Source organism: Peromyscus maniculatus, chromosome 17, assembly GCF_049852395.1.
Source record: "Peromyscus maniculatus bairdii isolate BWxNUB_F1_BW_parent chromosome 17, HU_Pman_BW_mat_3.1, whole genome shotgun sequence".
In the NCBI taxonomy this organism is placed as follows: domain Eukaryota; kingdom Metazoa; phylum Chordata; class Mammalia; order Rodentia; family Cricetidae; genus Peromyscus; species Peromyscus maniculatus.
Genome location: NC_134868.1, coordinates 30,279,572 through 30,301,896, shown reverse-complemented (window position 1 = coordinate 30,301,896; position 22,325 = coordinate 30,279,572). Strand labels below are relative to the sequence as shown.

At 42.9% G+C, this 22,325-nt stretch overlaps 1 protein-coding gene across 1 annotated transcript in view; it reads left to right on the top strand.

The window, feature by feature from the left end:
• Positions 1-3,364, top strand: part of LOC102927566 (putative E3 ubiquitin-protein ligase TRIML2) — an 11,559-nt gene extending 8,195 nt beyond the window's left edge. Inside the window, exons 5-7 of the mRNA XM_006970943.2 lie at positions 299-321; positions 492-592; positions 2,817-3,364. Coding sequence (XP_006971005.1) covers positions 299-321; positions 492-592; positions 2,817-3,364 — 672 coding nt within the window. The remainder of the gene's footprint in view (positions 1-298; positions 322-491; positions 593-2,816) is intronic.
• Positions 3,365-22,325: the final 18,961 nt, after the last annotated feature.

Genomic DNA, 22,325 nt, shown 5'->3' with positions numbered 1-22,325 from the left:
GTTCAATTCTAGCCTATTTCCAGACAATGTGAGCAGGTGTGACCCAATTATGTTCAGCTCTTGGACTGGCTCCAGCTGCCCTCTTGGCCTAGTGACCCTCCATCTGCTCTGACCAAGTCTTACTCCCCCAACAACCGAAAACAAATATATGGGTACCATTTAAAAGGAGAGTGTTCTGAATAAGTGGCCAGAGTGAGGTACAGATGATGTTTCTTGTACTCTTACGTGTCTTGGGCATGACTTATAAATATTTTGGCTCAAATATCCAGTAGTAATCTTGTGTCTTTTCCCCCCTTAGAATGCAAAGTGCTACTTAGAAAGGTGAGTTTCTGGAAACAATCGGGTGAAAAGCAGGTCTGATGTCTTGCACACATGAGGGATGGGAAAGCTGGGCAGAAATGAGGTCATATCTATGGATAAAAGTTAATGAGATCCAACCTTTGAGACTGGCCAGGACTGACATTGTCCACTGTCCTCTTTTTTTTTTTTAGGATTGAATCTCTATTGCTTCAGAGCCTAAAGCCAGCTCAGATCACAGACCTGAGTTCATGCCTGATACTAAGAATGAACAAAACACTACTGAGGTTCCAAAGTAAGTGGGCCTATCCATGAATACTGTTTACCCCATTTATGTTTGCAAATCACATGGTCATCTGACCAACAACAAAAATCTACTTATGCATATTTTTTAAGTTTTCTAGATGCTATAGGCATTTTTATGGTATGGTGCTGTGGGTTGTTCCTGCTTCATATTGTATGGATGTGTATTTATAGTTTACTTTTCCTCAAATATATATATGGTAAAAATAAGGTAAAGTTATTTTAGATTCTGTCTAATAATTCCTTCATCTAATGCCCTCTCATTCAATTATAATTTATTTTAAATAATGTCCAGGTAATTAAAAGGAGGCTCATTTTTATCTAATGTGAATGTGTATTTACTGATTTTTAACAGTGGGAGTTTCTTTGTTCTTGAAATTGTATTTCTAGGAATACCTGAGGCTGGGGGAAAAGGTTATATTTTTTCCAGAGGGAATTTACATTGTTTTTGCTAGTCTTCTAGAGGTATTAAGAACCTGTGAAAACTTGCAATTTAAGTTGAAGATTGTGGCTGCTCTAATCATGGGAAGTGGGCTGCCAGTCCAGGGGCTGAGGTCAGTTTACTTATTGAAGTTAAGAAAAGAAACGTGCCGGGCGGTGGTGGCTCACGCCTTTAATCCCAGCACTCGGGAGGCAGAGCCAGGTGGATCTCTGTGAGTTCGAGGCCAGCCTGGTCTACCAAGTGAGTTCCAGGAAAGGCGCAAAGCTACACAGAGAAACCCTGTCTCAAAAAACCAAAAAAAAAAAAAGAAAAGGAACGTAAAGAACCTTGTGCCGGTTAACCTTTCTGTTGTTGTAATGAAATGCCATGACCAAGGCAACTTATAGAAGAGTTTATTTGGGGCTTATGGTTTCAGGGGGTTAGAATTCTTCTTGATGGCAGGGCACATTCAGCAGGTGGAAGGAGGCTGGAGCAGTAGCTGAGAGCTCACCTCTGTGATCATAAGCATGAAGCAGAGAGCACAGCGTGAAGAGCAGGATTCTTCTGACACTTCAAAATCCACCCTCAGTGATGCACCTCCTTCAGCAAAGCCACGCCTCCTAGTTCTTCCCCCAGAGTTCCACCAACTGAGGATCAAGTGTTCAAACATGTGTGCATATGGGGACAATTGTCACACCATAGATATACCACTGAGTTCAATGTTAGAAATAAGAAATACTGAAGTAGTCTAATAAAAAAGATACAGGTAATGGATACTACTAAGAAATCCACCTTGGAGAGGGATCAGGTTGAAGTTGGATCAGGTTCCATTTCAAATTCCTAGATTTTTTTGTTGTTGTTTTTTGAGACAGGATTTCTCTGTGTTGCCCTGCCTGTCCTGGAACTCGCTCTGTAGACCAGTCTGGCCTTGAACTCACAGAGATCTGCCCGCCTCTGCCTCCCCAGTTGCTGGGATTAAAGGACTGTGCCACCACTGCCCAGCCCCATTTTATTTCTTACTAATGTTAGGATTTTATTTCAGAATTGAGTCATGACTATTCAGCGGGTATTTAAAACTGATGCTAGGTGGTATCATGTGTAGGAGGAAATGCCAGTAGGAAAAGGAGGTCATTCAGGGTGCCTTGAAATATCACAATATTTGGTGGAGAAAGCAGTGTGAGATACAAGAGGGCAAGTATCACTTTCCTTCAGTTATAAGGTATTTCTATGCATTTCATGTTCTGAACTTGATTTTCAAGAGTCCCCTAGGTGTTCTAGCCTCTGCTAATATGTTCTCTTTTGGTCTATTTAATGCCTAGGGGCCACCATAAGAAGTCTTAGGAGTGTGTATCACACTCAGAGGTTGTCTACAATAACTAGAATGGAAAAGCTCTCCATCCTGTACTATCAGCAAGGCCTGGCGCTTCTGGAAGTGTTGTGTTTAGAAAAGATCTCTAGGGGGTGTCATTTGGATCTGAAGTGATCTAGATGTGACTGGTTTTTAGCACAATTTTACAGACTTTGGGTTGAAGATATACTTCTAAATCTTTTTGTCCTTATTGTAGCACCATTTGGTATTTTCTTACTCAGCACACAACAGGCCATCTCATCATATCAGCATAATTCTCCTCCATGATGTCCATCTATTGAGGTAAAACTTCATGTCTCTTTTTCAGGATTCTCCTAAGTTGCCTTTGCCACATGTTACTTATTTGGAAAGAGCTACATGTTAGAAACCATTCCTCTGGCATAGTTTTGCTGAACCCTACGATTAATTGAAGTTCTCTCCCTGCAGGACATATAACTTTGGACCCAGACACAGCTCATCCTTCCCTTGTCTTATCTGAGGACCTGAGAAGCATGCGATTTGGAGATATTCCACACAGTGTGCCTGACAATCCAGGGAGACTGGACTTCAGTGCTTCCGTGCTGGGCACAGAGAGCTTCAACTCAGGGAGGCATTATTGGGAGGTGGCTGTGGGACAGGCCACACAGTGGCAGTTGGGTGTATGTGACTGTACAGAGAGGAAGGACAGCATACTCCAGGCTTCCGGAAATAAGTTCTTGCTCATGGGGTCCATGATGGGGGCCGATTACACCTTCTGGATCTTTCCCCCTTTAAGAAAGGTCTGTCTGGGAAAGCAAATGTTCCAAGTTGGAGTCTTCCTTGACTGTGGTTGTGGGCAGGTATCATTCTACAACGTGACAGAGCAGTCTTTCATTTATAGTTTCTCTGACCTTACCTTCCAAGGAGCAGTTACACCTATATTTTCTCTTTGTGTTCCAAGTGGAGGTGTGAGTTCAGACTCGCTTACTGTCTGTCTCCCTCAGATCCATTCCTGAAATGCTGCTGTTGGCTCTTCATATTCCTGTGTGTGAAACCCCAGATCACAAAGAGACCAGGAAATAAGACTTTACAAAACATTTATGTAATTAATCCAATAAAGCCCCGAGACTTTTGTGATAATGTGGCTTTCAACATGTGTTCAGTGGAAGGAGTTGCATTTTTAAGTTGAATGAGGACAGGGCCACCTGATGGCTCAGGGATTCAAGGCATTTGAGGCCAATCCTGACAATCTGAGTTCAATTCCCCTGGATCCCACAGAGTGGAAAGAGAGAAACTCCCATGTGGTGGTATTGTGTTCCCCAAAATATTGTGCTCCCTAATAAACTTATCTGGGGTCAGAGAACAGACAGCCACTAGATACAGAGGCCAGAAAATGGTGGTACACACGACTTTAATCCTTGCATTCCAGAGGTAGAAATCCGTCTGGATCTCTGTGAGTTCAAGGCCACACTGGAAACAGCCAGGCATGAGCCTTTAATCCCAGGAAGTGATGGCAGAAAGCAGAAAGGTATTTAAGGCATGAGGACCAGGAACTAGAGCTGGTTAAGCTTTTAGGCTTTTAGGAGCAGTTCAGCTGAGATCCATCTGGATGAGGACTCAGAGGCTTCCAGTCTGAGGAAACAGGATCAGCTGAGGAACTGGTAAGGTGAGGACGCTGTGGCTTGTTCTGCTTCATTGATCTTCCAGCATTCACCCCAATACCCAGCTCCAGGTTTGTTTTATTAATAAGACCTGTTAAGATTCATGCTACACTCCCAAAAGTTGGCCTCTGACATTCACATGAGTACTGTGGCAGGTAATTATTGCCCCTGCACCACTAAATAAACCAAAAAGTGCAATAAAAAAACAGAAATGATGAAGGATGAGAACATTGAATATATACCATATGATTGGAAAATTAGAGAATGAATATAGTCTTGTTTCCTCGGAACTAGAAGTTGGAGCAGGGACACATGTTTAAGAACACTTGTGAAATGAAGTCTAATCAAGGATGGGAGCAGGATGATACTGTCTCCCAGTGTGTGGTAAATGGATTCTGTTGTGGATTCTGCTACTCATGGGGAGGTGTCCAGTCACTGACCATGGGCATCAGGACTTAAAACGGTTATTCCACAAAGAGAGGGGTCCTGCGATTTCCCTGGATATTTTATCTGGATAATAAAATGTCAGAGAAAACTGTAAATATTTAACTATGTTTTAATTCTGTGTCTGTGTGGGAGTATGTGCGTGTGAGTGCCAATGCCTGTGGGGATCAGAGGCATCTCACCCCATCATCCTGGAGTTATAGATTGTTACTCACCATGTGGGTTCTGGGACTCAATCTTGGGTCCTCTGGAAGAGTAGCAAGTGCTCTTAACCACTGAACCATCTCTCTAGCTCCTAAAAGAATTGATTTCTTTCTCTTTCATCCTCCCTTCCTTTCTTAAGTTTATTTACCTTGTGTGTCCACTGGCATGCAGGGGCCAGGGCACTCTAATGTGGAGGTCAGAGGACAACCTATGGGAGTCAGTTCTTTCCCTCTACTGTGTCCTGGGGTTCATCAAACTGTCACATCCTGAGCAGCAAAGCACTTTTATCCACTGAACCATCTTGAAGGTCCCCCAGTGAACTTGATTTTTTTTTTTCATTTTTAAAATTATTTCATGTGTATGGGTGTTTTGCCTGCATGTATATCTGTCCACCACTTGTGTCCTTGGCACCCACGGAGGCCAGAAGAGGGCCTCAGATTCCCTGGAACTGGAGTCCCAGAGGGTTATGAGTCACCATGTGGGTGCCAGATGTCAAACCTGAGCCACCTGGAAGACCAGCCAGTGCCCTTAACTGCTGAGCCACCCCTGCAACCCCACCAAAATTAAATGTCGTCTTAAACCTAGGAGCTAGAGAGAGATGGCTGAGTGAGCAAAATGCTGTTCCGATGTGAGGACCAACACCCTTACGGATGTACAGCAGCACGCATCTATGACCCGATCTCAAGGAGCGAGGAGACAGGCAGATCCTGGAGGCCTGTTAGTCTGCCCCTGTAGTTGAGAGAGCAACAGGTCCTGTGTCAGATCCGTTGGAGATGAATAGCAGAAAACTGAGGCCAACCTCTCCCCGACACACGATATGCATACATGATGCACACATCTATGAATGGACCTAAAACACTCAGTGCTTGAAATCCCTTCATTTCTGACAGCTTGTATCTGCTCTTCTCTGTTTGGTAGCCCACTGGAAAGTGCATTAGCCACTCAGAAAGCTAGTTGTATTTGCAGATGAACTGTGTGAATGAGAAGTTTGTCATACTTTACCTCTTATTACTTTCATTACATTACTATTTGAGAAAAGGTCTCATGTAGCCCCAGGCTAAACTCACATTTTTAAATAGCCAAGGATGACCCAAACCTGTCAGATTTAATAAAGGCTTGGAGGGCCTTTGTTATAGGCTGTGGTAGTTTGAGTGTAATTGGCCCACATAAGCTCATCAGGAGTGGCACTGTTAGGAAGTGTGGTTTTGCTGAAGTAGGTGTGGCCTTGTTGGAGGAAGTGTGTCGCTGTGGGGGGCAGGCTTTGAGGTCTCCTATGCTTAAGAGACTGCTCAGTGTCAGTCCACTTCCTGTTGCCTTCTGATCAATATGTAGCCAGTACCATGTCTGCCTACACACTGCCATGCTCCCTGCCGTGATAATGGACTGAACCTCTGAACTGTAAGCCGCCACCTGAATTAAATGTTTTCCTTTCTAAGAGTCGTGGCAGTCGTGGTGACTCTTCACAGCATGAGAAATGCTAAGACAAAGGCATCCGTGTTACCCTCTGCTTTTTTTTTTTTTTAATAATTTATCTTTATTTTATGTGCATTGGTGTGAGGGTGTCAGATGCCCTGGAACTGGAGATACAGACAGTTGTGAGCTGACATGTGGGTGCTGGGAATTGAACCCGGGTCCTCTGGAAGAGCTGCCAGTGCTCTTAACCTCTGAGCCATTTCTCCAGCCCTACCCTATGCTTTTTTTCTTTGGCATTGATTTCTAATATTCAAAAAACCAAAAGCCCTCCCATTCTAGCCATCTTATACCCTGTAGGACACTCCTTAAAACCTCCACACACAGGCTAGAATCCCCATAAATATCTTTCCCTGATTTCTTCATTTTACATACAATGAAACTGCCAAACTCCTGTTTTCCCTAATCCACAAGAAACTTCATTTCTAAGCTTTGTCCTGGCAGCAGGGTGCGTGTGTGTCTTCTGCAGAGTCTAATTGCCAACATTGTTTTACCTTTGAGCAACAAAGCACGCATGTTTACTTTCATTCAGACTAGTGGTTCTCAACCTGTTGGTCACAACTCTTTCATGGGGGTTGCCAAAGACCATTGGAAAACACAAATATTTACATTACAGTTCATAACAGCAAATCACATGAAGTGTCAAAGAAATAATTTTATGATTGGGGGTCATCATAACACAAGGAACTGTGTTAAAGGGTCACAGCATTCAGAAGGTTGAAAACCACTGATCTGTATAGATTGTTTAACTGTTATCATAAGCTGGTTTTTATTTGTTTTATTTAATTACCTCTAAATTTCTTTAGATTTTTATGGAATCATAGCCTACAGACTGGAGGTTGGCAGACTTATTTCTTCCAAAATCAAGTGGTTATTCTTTTAAGTTTTTCTAAGCACATCATCTCTCTTGGCAGCAACTTCTCTCACTGTGGAACAAAGAAAGCCAGGGGCCCTTCTGAACTGAATACACATGCATTGTCTCCAATAAAACTTTATTTACAAAAGAGAGGCTGGAGTTTATTAGTCCCTGCTGTAGTTTACTTCTTCTTCTCAATATTCTAACTTTCTATCCCTCAGGTAAGACCTAACAAATTGGCTTGAAAAAGGTGAATGTATTTCCTTCCCTTTAACAGACTTTCAAACCTACACCTCCCTCTAGCCACTGTCCTCTGTTCTCTCTCTCTCTCTCTCTCTCTCTCTCTCTCTCTCTCTCTCTCTCTCTCTCTCTCTCTCTCTCCCCTCTCTCTCTGTCATACACACACACACACACACACACACACACACACACACACACACACACACACACACAGACCAGAATATCTCTGGAATCTGTTGTTTTATTCCAAACTCTCAAATTCACTCCAATCTGTTACCTGTCTCCATGTTTGTGTCTGTTGGTCTCAGTGATAGCTTTCATATTGCTAAATCCTGGGATTTCACTTTTCCCATTATTTGAACTTGGTAGCAGTCAGGTAATCAATACAATTAATCCCTTGCTCTTTAGGAAATTCTCCTTTTCCTCCCACTACTGTGGAGGCTGCTTCCTTCCCTCCAGACTGTCAGGCAACTGGTAATTACTTGATGCTCTATCCTATGATCTCGCTTAACCATGCAATTACTTCACTACTGGGGATTGAACTCAGGGCCTCAAACAGGTTAGGGAAGCTCTGCCATGGAGATAGATTCTTAACCCTTTTTAAACTCTTGAGACAGATTTTCCTGGGTGTCCCAGGCAGTCCTTGAACCTTAAACTTTCTTGCCTCAGCCTCCAGAGTTCTGAGACGATAGCCCCATGCCACCATACCTACCCTGTCAATGGCTTCTTTGCCTGTTTTGGTTTCTTTCTTCCTTTTTGGTTTTTTGAGACAGGGTTTCTCTGTGTAGTTTTGGTGCTTGTTCTGGATGTTGCTCTGTAGACCAGTCTGGCATGGAACTCACAGAGATCTGCCTGGCTCTTGCTACCACCACCCGGCTTGAACAACACCTATTTTTTTTTTTTTTTTTTTTTTTTTTTTTGAGACAGGGTTTCTCTGTGTGGCTTAGGAGCATTTCCTGGAACTCACTCTGTAGTCCAGCCTGGCCTCGAACTCACAGAGATCCGCTTGCCTCTGCCTCCCAAGTGCTGGGATTAAACACTCTCAGTGTGTTTTGGTTTCTTGTCCAATACTAATTTAGGGGCTTGAGAATTTGAGATGCTCTACCACTGAGCTACAATCCCAGTTTCCGTGGCTTCTTGATGGTCCTAGAAGAACAGCAACGCCCATTCCTCACCTTTGTCTCATCTGAGCCCTTGTCTCTGTCCTGCCTATAGTCAAATTCCTCCTAACCTTTAACTTTTAGGAACTTTACTCGAAAATTTAGAAACCAAAGGCAACTTCAGCAAACCTTTCAGCCAGGAATATTTCAAGTCTGTCAGCAAATGTACTTGATAGTGATGTCTGATGAGTGTCCAGACACTTACGTTGCTGGTTAATTTATAGAACCGTTGGTAGAGCAGAGGACCACAGTTTAGTAGCTCTGTGTTGTATTTGTGAGTTTAGTATCTAACTGTGATACCTCAGTAAAACCCCCCACTCTATCCCCTACAGACAAAGAGAAGCTTAAACCAGGATTCCTAAGTGTAGATAAGAACTTAGACCCCTTTTCCCCAAGTGGCTGTATCTGCTACAGGGACTTTGAAGACACAGTCAGGATATTTGACCAAAAGACTAAAAAGGGAGGCGGGTTAAAATAAATTATATGGTCTGTGCCTTTAAGAACTAGCCTCACAAAGAAAGGGGAGCACTCCTTCCAACCTCACTGCTGTGAGTGAGAGATTTGGAAGAGCCTCCCTGGAGGCTTGTAAACTTAGAATACACCTTACTTTGGCATTCTGTACCTAAAGTCTCCAGTGGCGGCTTTGGGGACAGGATCTAAGCACAACAAGACCCTCACTCTATTGTCTCAAAAAGGGGGCCTTAAACAAAGATATCTCAATATAGATAGACCCAGGCCAGTTTCAAGTCCCCAAAAATGATGGCGCCAGCCCCAGGAACAAAAGAACAGAGTCAGGATGTCTGATGGTAACCAATTAACCACAAGATGCCCCTCTCCGGAGATAACATGACCAGACCCTGGAAAGGAGTTGTAAAACTCCTGACAGGGCAAACAGATAAGCTAGAATAAGATAAAGTCCAGGCCCGGGAAAAACTGGACCAATCAAGGATGGACCCGTACTAACCCCTTCCCCTCTAAGAAATTTTATGGGTTTTGCCTATAAAAACTAACTTCCCCAAGAAAGAGGAAATCTTCTCTGCCTCACTTGAGATGGCTTGAGTTGAGTTCCCTGTCATGACTTGTAACAGATAAACCTTGCTTTTGCATTCTGGTATACTCGTCCTTGGTGGTCTCTCTGGGGGTTACGATCTGGGCACAACACTAACCAAAGAACCAGTTGCCTGTGTTGAATAAAATCTCTGATGCATGTGCATCTATGATTTTGAAGCTCATGTTTTCTGTTATTGTTTGTTTGCCGTGTTGGGGGCCCGAACCCAGGGCTTTGCACTTGGTACACAAGGGATCAGCCACGGAGCCGCTTCTCCACCCCCGAGCTGTGACCACTCTTAGCTACAAAGGATTTGCCCATAAATTTCCCTGCCAATTCTCGGTCATTGTTCCCTTCAAGGACTCCTTCCCTTATATCTTTAAAAAGAACAGAGAACGCCAGGCAGTGGTGGTGCACACCTTTAATCCCAGCACTTAGAAAGCAGAGGCAGACAGATCTCTGTGAGTTCAAGGCCAGCCTGGTCTACAAAGCAAGTTCCAGGATAGTCAGGGTTACAGGAGTTCAAGGCCATACCTTAGCAACATACTAAGCTCAAGGCCTGCCTACAACTCTAGGAAACACAAAACACAGAAAACAGCTAATCCCGAACACTATCACACCAATTACAATTTGTGACACATGAACAACACAGTTGGAATATTATTCCCACTTTGGTGATGCCTTTGCTCACTAGACTGAATTCTATGAAAACACATGGTACTGTTGGACTTTTCACATTGCAGTGTTAAACAGGCCCCTGAATCCTAAGTAACAACACATATTGAAGTAAAATAACAAAAGCACTGAGGGAATGATGTGGATTATTAAGCAGCTGAGTGAGTGAAGGTGGATGTTAGAAATCTATCTCAAAGAGAGGATGTACCTATGTCACACCAAGAAGAAAGAGTATTCAAGTCTTGCTGGTTGTGTAGTTCATTTGTAGAGCATATGTGTAACATATGGATTTGGTGTGCAAGGCCCTGGGTTCGGTCCTCATCTGGAGGGGGGGATATTCAAATGATATCCAGGTGGCATAGTATATAGCATTTAGTTGCCAGGACTACCGTAACAGAACCGCACCTGGCTTCTAGGACACCGTGTCCAGTTTCATGCAGCACTGGGGTTAGCCACCACTGGAAAATTATCTTTATTGAAAATACTGGGCATGTAATAAATGCATGTTGGGTTCATATTTATTGAGCAGAAAACCTAGAATTATTCTATATCTTGGAAAAGGGGCTCTATTGATATCATAGAAAAGTCAAGCATTGACATTCTCCACAGTTGAAGTTACATGTCTGGATTAAGAATTAAGGGGAGGTGCTGGAGCAATGGCTCACTGGTTAGAAGCGTGTACTGCTCTTGCAGAGGACCCGGGTCCAGTTTGCAGCACCCACATGGTGGCTCATAGCCATCTACAACTGCAGCTCCAGGGCATTCAATGCCCTCATCTGATCTCTGAGAGCACCAGGTACACACATGGGCATATAAACACATGCAGGCAAAGAAGTCATACATATAAAATAAGAAGTAAAAAACGAATTGAGGGGGGAGCCTTGCACAAACCTAGACCAGCTCTTTTTATCCTCAGACGACAGACAGGGCAGTCTGGCTGACATAGACTTATCTAGACCTCCACAAAGCAAAGGTAAAGAACCTCACTGCACTTAAAAAATTTTAAATCTTGTGTAAATTAAGAAAGGGGATTATCAGGTAAAGGAAGCGAAATAGATCCACGGGGAATAGGGTAAAAAAATTGAAACAGATTATCTGATAAAAAGGTGCTGAACCTATCAAAAAGATGTTGAAGTTAAAAAGCACATAGATGAGGAGTGAGGAATTCGGGGGAAAGGTGACATCATAGTTGGGTCTTGACAAATGGGACAGTACATAAGAGAATGGGATTTTTACCCTGGAGAGCATCAAATATGAGATTGAAAACTTACTCTCACAATGCAATAAGCAGTTCTCTGCAGCAACAGATCAATGTGGTAGAATGCTAAAAGGAAAGACTGTGGATTTAAATATTATGTCTTTTTAAAATAATAGCTTCTATTTCCTACCAGCCAGGTGAGATCCCAAATGCTTTCTCACGGCTACTTCAGGCAATCCTTTTAACCGTAGGAGGGAGATGTTTTGCTTTATTTTTATGGAGACAGAAATAGAGCCAGAGGGCTCAAAGTCAACAGCAACCACTGCTCAAACATTTGAGAACAGCCTATTTATTCTTTCCAGCCACAGAGATCCTATCTCCTCAAAGGTATTTACAGTCAGGTGACCAAGCCTGGCTGAGGGCTGCAAAGATAGGAAAGTTAAATTCCCATTTCTGAAGAGAAGCCATTGATGGGAATTCAAAACTCTTTCCCATAAATATATTTACATATTTGGGTAATAACATTTTTAATTAAAAAATGGATTAAAACCTTAGGTGAATAAGCTTTTCCCCCTAAATCAATGTTTTAATGAGTGATGGGTTCCTCCTAAGGAGCATTCTAGTCAGCTAAAGATTAGCCTGCATTGTTCCTTGTTTCAGATAAGAAAGCTATGTGGCCATGCCAGAGATACCAGACATATTAGTGAGTTCCTGTTAGCAAAGGGGGATGGGCTGAGGGAGGGAAGGGTCACTGTCCAAATCTCCTTCACTCTAACTGCTGGTCTTTTGGTATGGTGTGGAATTCCTTCTTTCCTTTTTTCCTCTTTCTTTTTCCCCCAGGGATGAGAACTGACCCCAGGGGTTCCCAGCAGGTGCTTTGCCTAAGTTCCAGCCTTTGGAATTTCTGATGGGGAAAGCCGCAGGTGATGAGGAGAGAACTTCAGTGAATTTCAGTCCAGAAACGCTCCAGGTGGATGTCTTCTGCAGTCACTGTCTTGGAGGAGTCAACTGCTTACTGTGCAGAGGAAAGCAGAGATATCAGTTAGCTTTGTTGATAGTACTTTGGGGAGGCGGAAGGAGTATGCTATAGTTCACTTTCTTTCTTTCTTTCTTTTTTTTTTTTTTTTTTTCCTTTGAGACAGGGTTTCTCTGTGTAGCTTTGCGCCTTTCCTGGAACTCACTCTATAGACCAGGCTGACCTCAAACTCACAAAGATCTGCCTGCCTCTGCCTCCTGAGAGCTGGGATTAAAGGTGTGCACCACTAACTCCCGGCCATCATTCACTTTCTTAAGAGCAAAACCTCTCCCCAGATAAGATGAGAATGGCGGCGGGTTGTTTCTGCCAGAATCTTCTTTTTATTTTTATTTATTTATTAATTTTTTTTTTTTTTTTTTTTTTTGGTTTTTCAAGACAGGGTTTCTCCGTGTAGCTTTGCGCCTTTCCTGGAACTCACTTGGTAGCCCAGGCTGGCCTCGAACTCACAGAGATCCGCCTGCCTCTGCCTCCCGAGTGCTGGGATTAAAGGCGTGCGCCGCCGCCGCCGCCGCCGCCGCCGCCGCCGCCGCCGCCACCACCACCTGGCCAGAATCTTCTTTTTATAGATTTGATTTGATTTGTTTGGTTTGGTTTGGTTCTCCAGAGAGGGTTCATCTGTGTATGGCTGGCTGTCCTGGAACTTGCTCTGTAGACGGAGCTGGCCTCAGATCCGCCTTCCTCTGCTGGGATCAAAGGCATGCACCACCATCCCCAGCTAATTTTTATGGATTTGTTTTGTAGATATATTAATATGGAATCTTCATCAGGAATTAATAGCTTAATAACAATGAGAACCTGTGTCATTTAGGCCTTTTTATGCATTGTAAGTACTACATAAGCCTCCCTTTGTGACTGCAATGAATCTAATCTATGAGAAACCAGCTGCCTTACTAAAAGCCTCAGTCCCACCTTGTCCCCTTCCCATTATTTCTCTGCCATGTTTCTCCAGACGTTCAGTCAGGGTTATGTAAATACCCGGTGTCTCAGCCTCTTGGGCATCCCAACTTTGTAGAAGACAAGAGGGCTCACTTTGCTCTGACACCCCGCGGAGTCATCATTGATGTCTTTGCTCTCATTCTGTGCCCATTCTGTACCTCAGTACTGTCTTCCCCTTATTAGGCACAAGCTCGGATCATTATTGAACCAGAGTTCAATCCCTAGATTAAAAAAAATAAGCTGGGCAGTAGAGGTGGCACACGCCTTTAATCCCAGCACTCAGGAGGCAGAGGCAGGTGATCTTCGTGAGTTTGAAGCCAGCCTGGGCTACAGTGTGAGTTTCAGGATAGCCAGGGCAGTTAAGCAGAGAAACCCTGTCTCAAAAAAACTTAATAAAATAAAAGAAAAAGAAAAGAAAGTAAAAGCACCCCAAAGATTCTAAGTAGTCCTTGATATTTTGTTATTTTACCACATACACTGTAATTCTTTATACCAGCAGTCATTACGTGAATTAATATTATTTACTAAAGTTATTATTTGTCTTCCTAGCTTGCAGACTCAATATGGCAATGGCTTTGAATGAATCGGAAACAAGACCATCAACAAATACTAAGTGCTCCCCATATGCCCACAATTTGTTTTTCATGAGCGAATGAAACAGACATCTCATATCACGAGAAGATGAGCTTGTTCATTGGGTGCTTTGAGGTACAGTTTGTCGGGGGAAACATTTGGCTTGTCAGGAAGACAGATGAAAAGGACTGCTCTGGGGTATCTATAATATTTCACCGTGATCCACTGACCACTGTGCTTTGCTGGTTTTATCTTCCAAAGTTATGAAAAGAAAATGCAGAAGAGTGATCAAAAGGATAGTGAAGGAGGCCGGAGGTGGTGGCACATGCCTTTAGTCACAGCACTCAGGAGGCAGAGGCAGGCAGATTTTTGTGAGTTCAAGGCCAGCCTGGTCTACATAGTGAGTTCCAGGACAGCCAGGGCTACACAGAGGAACCCCTGTCTGGAGGCTGGGCAGGGGGCGGGGAGAACCATCAAACCTGTCAAAATATGACTACCATACAGTATATCGCCTAGTGACAAGGGAAGGCATGTTATCTGCAGGGAGTGGGAGTTATAAAAGCTAATCTATGTTCCTTAGGATATGAAATGGATAATATCTAAAATAAAAAAGTTAAGGAATAGCATGTAAGTTGTATGAGAATGGAGGTGATTACATCTTTATGTCGTGGTGGTGGTGCTGGTGGTGGTGGTGGTAGGGTCTTAGACCTATAGTTTTCTTTTGTTTGTTTCATTATTAATCTTTTATTCGTTAGTGGACTTTTTCTCTTTTGGTGTCTTGGTTTCTTTTGCGACAGAGTCTGAGGACTTAAACTTGATATGCAGCTAAGGATAAACCTGAACATCTGATCCTCCTGCCTTCGCCTCTGCAGGACTGGGGTCACAGGTGCTTGACCTTTCTTCGTTGCTTTTGTGTTGTTGTTTTAATGCAGAATTTCATGTAGCCCACACATTTGCACTCACCAGACTTGTCAGATCTGGCCTTGAACTCCACATCCTCCTGCCTCCAGCTTCCAAGTGCCGATACAGGGCTGCACTGTTAGGTCCTCAGCTGAGTATAAATCTTACAGCACCTTTGCTCTGCTGAACTAATATGTGTGTTTCTTTGGTGAAGTAAATTAAGTTCAAAACAATGAAGAATGATAAAACGATGAGCTACATTTCTTTTAGACCTCTAAGAAAATTTAAATGTTAGACATTACCAAGAATACTGGAGTATTTCTACAACAATTCTATGAAAGGTTTCTGTTGTTGTTGTTTGGTTGGTTGGTTTGGTTTTGGTGTGGGTTTTTCAAGAAAGCATTGGCTGTCTTGGCACTCATAGACCAGGTTGACCTTGAAATCAGAGATCTACCAGTGCTGGGTGCTCTCGGGTACTGGGATTAAAGCAATGTGGCTGGCATGAAAGATTTTTAATAAGTATACTTTAAGTGTTATTACAACCTTTGGCTTTCAAAGAAAATCTATATAGTTCCAGAGAAAAGGGGAAGAAATGCAGGACACTATCTAAGGAGGAAAAGAAATAAAAAAAAAAAAAGAGGGAGCTGAGGGCAGAGCTCAGTTGGTAAAATGTTTAGATGGGATACACAATTGTCCCCAGTACCACATAAACCAGACATGGTGCCAAATGCCTGTAATCCCAACCAGCACTCAGGAGATGGCAGATCAGGGACTCAAGGTCATCTTGCTATACACAGAAAGTTCCAGGCCAGCCTGAGACACAGAAAACTATCTGAAGCAGGGTGAGACAGGGATCAGTCCAGACCCAGGGCAGCTCTTCAGAGAAATGTAAAGTCTTGACAAAACTGAAAATACATTAATGGACTATATCAACTCTTACAGGTTTGCACAGGTTGTCTTGGCAACTTAATATAATTCAGTGATTATTCTTATAACTATGTACTTAGTCATGAAGACATAGGTATCTGATCTTCCCAGTCAGAGTGGGTAGAAGCTGGTGTTGTGTTACTGTGTACCTGGTCCTCTTGCAATACAGAAATGTTTCCCTAAAAACACGTGGAACTGAAAACCTGTGCCTTTTAGCTAATGATTTGCCAGCTCAACAACTCTAAACAAGTTGCAAGCAATGCTTTGAATATGGATAACAGCTGATTTGAATATTTAAAATAGATAATGAAGTAATAAATAATACAATTTACATAGCTAGATAATCTCGGGGAGTAGAGGACCCACCAGGTACACAATGTAGCAACTGATTGAGGATAATAACCTATAATGCAGACTCAGATTTGTGCCCACAGATTAAAGACGTGCTCTGCTGACAGATATATTATTCTGCATGCCAGGCTGTCCTTGAACTTCAGATCTGCTGTGATTAGAGCCCTGGGGCGTCATGCCCTGTTATCATTGCTTCTTAGAGAATGTAAAAGAGCCAGGCGTGGTGGCACACACCTTTGATACTAGCACTCAGAGGCAGAGGCTAGTACAAGTCTGTGAGTTCAAGAACGGCCGGAGCTACATATCAAGCTCCAAGACAGCCAGGACCACACAGAAAGACCCGGTCTCGAGACAAGAAAAGGCGTGTTAAAGAGAAGTCTTCGCTGGGAGCACCTGTGCGTACATGGGAGGCACTGAAAGAGCCCATGCACACAGAGCAAGACAGGCTCTTAGAGAGTTTTAGGAAGTCCTTGCTACATTATTTATCTCAAACAGGCAGCCCCGTGCCCTGCCTGCTCGTTACTTCCTCCTCCAGTTTTGGGTGGAAAGAGACCATTTCTTCTTGGCATCATCAACTTTCACTGGTCACAGTCACGGGTCTCAGGAATTAGGAGAGATAGTAAGACCTTTTTGAGTAGCTGTCACTCAACCTGATTGCTAAGAAAATGAAGAAAAGAAATAGTAACAGTATTTTTTTAAAAATCTAGGTGCAAGGAATTGAACCCAGAACCCTAGGCATGCTAAGCATACACTTTGATTTATTTATTTGTTTGTTTGTTTTGTTTTGTTTTGTTTTGAGACAGGGTTTCTCTGTGTAGCTTTGCGCCTTTCCTGGAACTCGCTTTGGAGACCAGGCTGGCCTCGAACTCACAGAGATCCGCCTGGCTCTGCCTCCCGAGTGCTGGGATTAAAGGTGTGCGCCGCCGCCGCCGCCGCCGCCGCCGCCGCCGCCGCCGCCACCACCACCGCCACCACCACCACCACCCGGCATGTTAAGCATACACTTTATCAGTAAGCAGGGGCAAAGTGGGTACTGAGTTACAGATAGATGATGTTGTGGGGCGTTATTCTACAGTAGGATAACTATCCACAATGATGTTGTGGGGCGTTATTCTACAGTAGGGTAACTATACACAATGATTATGTACTATACATTACAAAAAGCCAAAAAGGATTTTGATAATGTCATAGGCCTGTAATTCCACCCCTACATAGATGGAAGCAAAGTTAGGGAGCTCAAAACCACCTTCAGCTACAGAGTTTAAGACCAACCTAGGCTATGTGAGATATTGCCTCAAGGAGTCAAAAACACATTAAGATAAAATAAAGAAATGATAAGTGGTTGGAAAAATATATGTTTAACTTGGTTTAGACATTACATATAATGTTTACTCATAAATAGAAATTGCATTAAGTAGCTTGTCATCCAGTACAAATATGTGATTCTTGATATTATGTTTCAATTGAAAGTAAATGACGAAGTGAAACAAAGGTAGATATTCATCTTATCTTGCTCAGAAGAATTTCAAGATAGAAAGTGCAAAAAACAAAAAAAACTCAAAAAGATAAAAAGTGCAAAAAACAAACAGATAGTGCCTCATGACAGCTTTCGATGCACGAATGATTAACAGAACCAGGAAGAGGAAGGTTACCTTGTTGGGACTAGACAAGGAAGGAGGTGGGTTGAGTTGCTTGGGAGCAGTTGGGAGAGGGGAGGGAGTGTGAACCGAATACATTGTACAAGAAAATTAATAAAAATTATAAAATATAAATTTATATAAATATAAAATAGAATTTAAAATTTTATCTGGCTTCTAGAACAATGCAGGTAATTCATAGAGGGCCATCTAGGTAAAAGACAATACTGCAAGTCAGGGAGCATAAAAAGCCAGTTTGGGGCTGGAGAGATGGCTCAGCGGTTAAGAACACTGGCTGCTCTTCCAGAGGTCCTGAGTTCAATTCCCAGCAACCACATGGTGGCTCACAACCATCTGTAATGAGATCTGGTTCCCTCTTCTGGCCTGCAGGGATACATGCAAAGCAGAATTCTGTATATACATAATAAATAAATTTTAAAAAGTCCGTTTGAATAGGGAGTTTACCAGTTTGGAACTCCTAGGAGTTAAGACCTCACATTGGTGTGCAGACACTAAAGGTGCAAACTGGGGTTTTAAAAACTTTTATTGTAGGACAAATTACCTAGAGCTCTTGCTAACCAGCCTATTGGGTCCCTGGCATGAAATGGGACCTGAAATATTCTCCATTTTCTCTGAAGTCCCCAGGCAGTGCTGAGGCTGCACAGATCTGAACAGCGATTCGAAGCCAGGGAAGTGAGGGTGTTTGAGTAAGGTTGGTGAGCGAAAGTTAGTCGAACAAGTGTGCCAGATGGCCTTTCCACTAAAAAAAAAACACCAAAAACACAGTAGAAATAAAGAATCCATTACCAGATCGTTACTTTGTTTTTCAAGAGAAATGGAAATATTGTCTGAAGATATAAAATTAAAAGTACAAAAATCTTTCATTTTTACTTTTAAAAAAATTGTTTATTTATTATGTACACAGAAGAGGGCACCAGATCTCATTACAGATGGTTGTGAGCCACCATGTGGGTGCTGGGAATTGAACTCAGGACATCTGGAAGGGCAGTCGGTGCTCTTAACCTCTGAGCCATCTCTCCAGCCTTCATTTTTACTTTTTATTTAACCTGCTAGGATTTCGTTTTTATACCCCAGTGTAGTGTTGAGATTCTTTCAAGAATAATATGTGTACTAGTGGTAGAATATAAGCTAAGATTAGTCTGGAAAAATAGCCTTCCATCTTGGAAGGTGTGATATGACTGCCTAAAGGCAGTGAGTGAGACCTGTTAACGCTGGAACACCCGGGGTCGTCCCTCCTACAGGGAACGAATTAACAAGCACTTTACCTGGGTAGAATGGATGGTTCTGGCCTGTGGGCACATCTGTGATGGACAGGGAAGGACGCAGAGGGGAACCCAAGATTTCATCATGCGGCTGATGTAATAAAACTGGTGGATTTTAGTATCGTCAGCCTTTGATGAAAGGTGGTTTCTTCAGTTTCTCAAGATCTGGTTTGGTAAGTTCTTGAGGTGTGGTTTTCTTTCTAATTGATCTGCATGTGGAAGGCACCAGGGTCTGACTGAGATGTGGGTCCCTTCAAGTCAACAGCTGGCCTGCTGGGACGCCTCTGCCAGGAATGAAGGTTTGTGCCACAGTCTGGCCACCGGAGTTTGATGCAGGGACCTTCGTGGTAGAATGAGTGAAGCAACGGCCAGTGGCCCTCTGACCTCCACACACATGGCATTGGGTCACGTTTTAACCCAGATATGCCTTGAATTTCAGATTCGCCTCCCTTAGCCTCCGGAATAGGTGGGATTACGAAACTCTGCCACCTGCCGGGCGGCGGTGGCACAAACCTTTAATTCCAGCACTGGGGAGGCAGAGGCAGGCAGATCTCTGTGAGTTCGAGGCCAGCCTGGTCTACAGAGCGAGCTCCAGAACAGGCACCAAAACTACACAGAGAAACCCTGTCTTGAAAAACAACAACAACAACAAAAAACAAAAACAAAAAAAATCTCTGCCACCATTCCTGTTGCCTCAGGTTCTGTGAAACAGGGTCTCACGTATCCTCTGCCGGCCAGAAGGTTCTGTGTAGCAAAGGATGACCTTGTGTTCATGCTCCTATGTTCCTCTCCAGTGCTGGGACCATAGGCATGAGCGCGCCCACCCTACCAACTGAGTTACAGCCCCCAGACTGTAGCTCAAATAACTTCATATTCTGTGGGGAACTGCTCTCTTGATGTTCTCACACGTAGTGTTTACAAACTGACCTTAGCCCAGGAGCAGCTCCAACCCCTCCCAGTGCCTAACCATCCCCTGGGAGAAAGCAACTCCCTGGAGAAAACAGCTGGCATTCTCATCAGGGGGAGACAGAACTGCTTGGTTCTACTTAGCCCCTCGAGGACACGACTCTTGCTGATTCACCAATATGCTATGAAGTGGGACTCTGGTCATTGTTGAATTGTCTAAGAAAGCAACTATTTTCCCTGCACATAACAGAGGAACTACTATGGTCTTTCTTTGTTACTGTCAGGACAATTTTTTGTTGTTCTTTGTCTTTCTTTTGTTGTCTTTGTCTTTTCTTTTCTTTTTTTTTTTTTTTTTTTTTGATCACACTCATGAACAGCACCAAAAATTTGTGCTATTGAGTTTCTGGAAGCTGTCATTACATAAACACCGATATAAACAATCCCCCTGTATTCTGTCATCCAAATACAACTATAATTAATTTGATATAGAGATAATTTCTCGTGATTGCTTTTCTTCTGTTAAGGTTTTAATTTGTGTAACTGAAATTGTCTTCTGTACGTTACAACACGCACTTAATTTGCTCGGATGGTTAAATTACAAGCCCATGTGGAAACTTGATTCTAAAATCTGTCATTTGAGAAGGCAATCATTGTAGGACACGTTTGTAATCCCCGAGCTGAGGAGGCCAAACAGGGGAATTGATACACATCCAAGGCCAATGTGGGCCACAGAGTCATTTCTAGTCTATTCTAGGCTCCTACCAAAACCTTGTCTCAAAAACAAAACAAGACAAAACTTTGTTATTAAAGATATGCAGAGCCAGGCAGAGGTGACACACACCTTTAATCCCAGGACTCCAGAGGCAGAGGCAGGTGGATCTGCGTTTAAAGCCAGCCTGTGTTGTTCCAGAACAGGCAGGGCAACATAGAAAAATAAAATAAAATAGATATGCTTTTCCTCACATCTGTTCCTCCATCTAACTAAAAAGCCATTCCCAGAGCAGAATGAAAAAAATGAAATAAAAAAGGAAGGACATGGCTACTTCTAGGTACAGTGGAGGAGACAGTTTATTGTAGATATGAGAGCGAGCATAGACAGAAGCAGAGACATCTGGGAGAGTCCAGAGGGAACCAGACCCTGAGCCTGGGCATGTGAAGAGCTGGGGGAAGGGAAGAGCCAGGAGACCAGGGGGCCAGGAGGGTAAAGGGTAGACCAGAAAGGGCTGGGTAACCAAAATGTCTGGATTATATAGGGAAGGGCAGTCCCGCCCCTGGGCTGGAGAAGTTTAGGGAAGTAGGTGGAGTATGACACTGAGGGATGATGGGAGAACCTGACTACCAGGTCCACTTTGATATTTTAAGTAGCCATCTCCGCCATTTGTCCCAGTTTTGAGAACTAACAAGAGCCTGTAAAGACACAAGCATGATTATATTTATTTTGTGTGTGTGTGTGTGTGTGTGTGTGTGTGTGTGTGTGTGTGTGATGGATATATATATATATATCTGTGTCAACATTTGTGTTCATGAATGTAGGCAAGTACATGCCATGGCACACATGTAGAGGTCAGAGGCCTGGAGAGTTGATGTTCACCTTCCATCTTTTTTGAAAAAGTCCTTGTACTCCTACTTACCATAAACTAAGCTACTGGGGGATTTTCAAGTCTCTGCCTTCCATAGGACACATGGGCTTATACATGGTCATGGTACATGTCTGACTTCCATGTGGGTTCAGGGGTTTGAACTCAAGTCCTCAGGCTTTTGTAGCAAGTGCTTTTACCCCCTGAACCATCTCCCTTTCCCCATATTTCTCAATAAACCAATTATGATCATAACAGACTTTGCCACTCTTTTTACAAAATGATAGATCATAAAATCTCTTTAAACTTTATCAATCTATTCATCTGCCCACAGTTTTTTTCTCATTATTTTGTTATTACAACTGCTTTTATATTTAAAAGCACATTAGTGTGTTTTATATACCAGAGTCCCTATAAATACTGTTTTCAGTGTGCACTGTAACACGTGAGGTTATAATAAATAACCTTGATAATGTAATCTCATATAACACGTGTAGAATTATGTATTTAAAGTGAATATCCTTGAAAGAGAAATGCTAAATAGAAAATATGTGCACTCTAAGTCTTATAGATGACAGTTTTCCATAGACAATTAGACACACATTCACCAGGACCTCTTCCCCTTCTTGTCCACAGTGTAATCAAACCTTGCCCAATACATTAAACACAAAACTTTTGAGTCCCATGTATCCTATGCTGACCTTAAACTCACTGTTACCAAGGGTCACCTAAAACTTCTAACCTCTACCTCCTGAGTGCTGGGATTACAGATGTATTTCACCACACCAGGTTTATGCAATCATGTAGAAGAAATCTGTGCATGCTAGGCAAGCATTCTACCAACTGAGTTAGGTGCCCAGTCTAATGTTTCTTAAAGATAAGTTTGCATTTACTT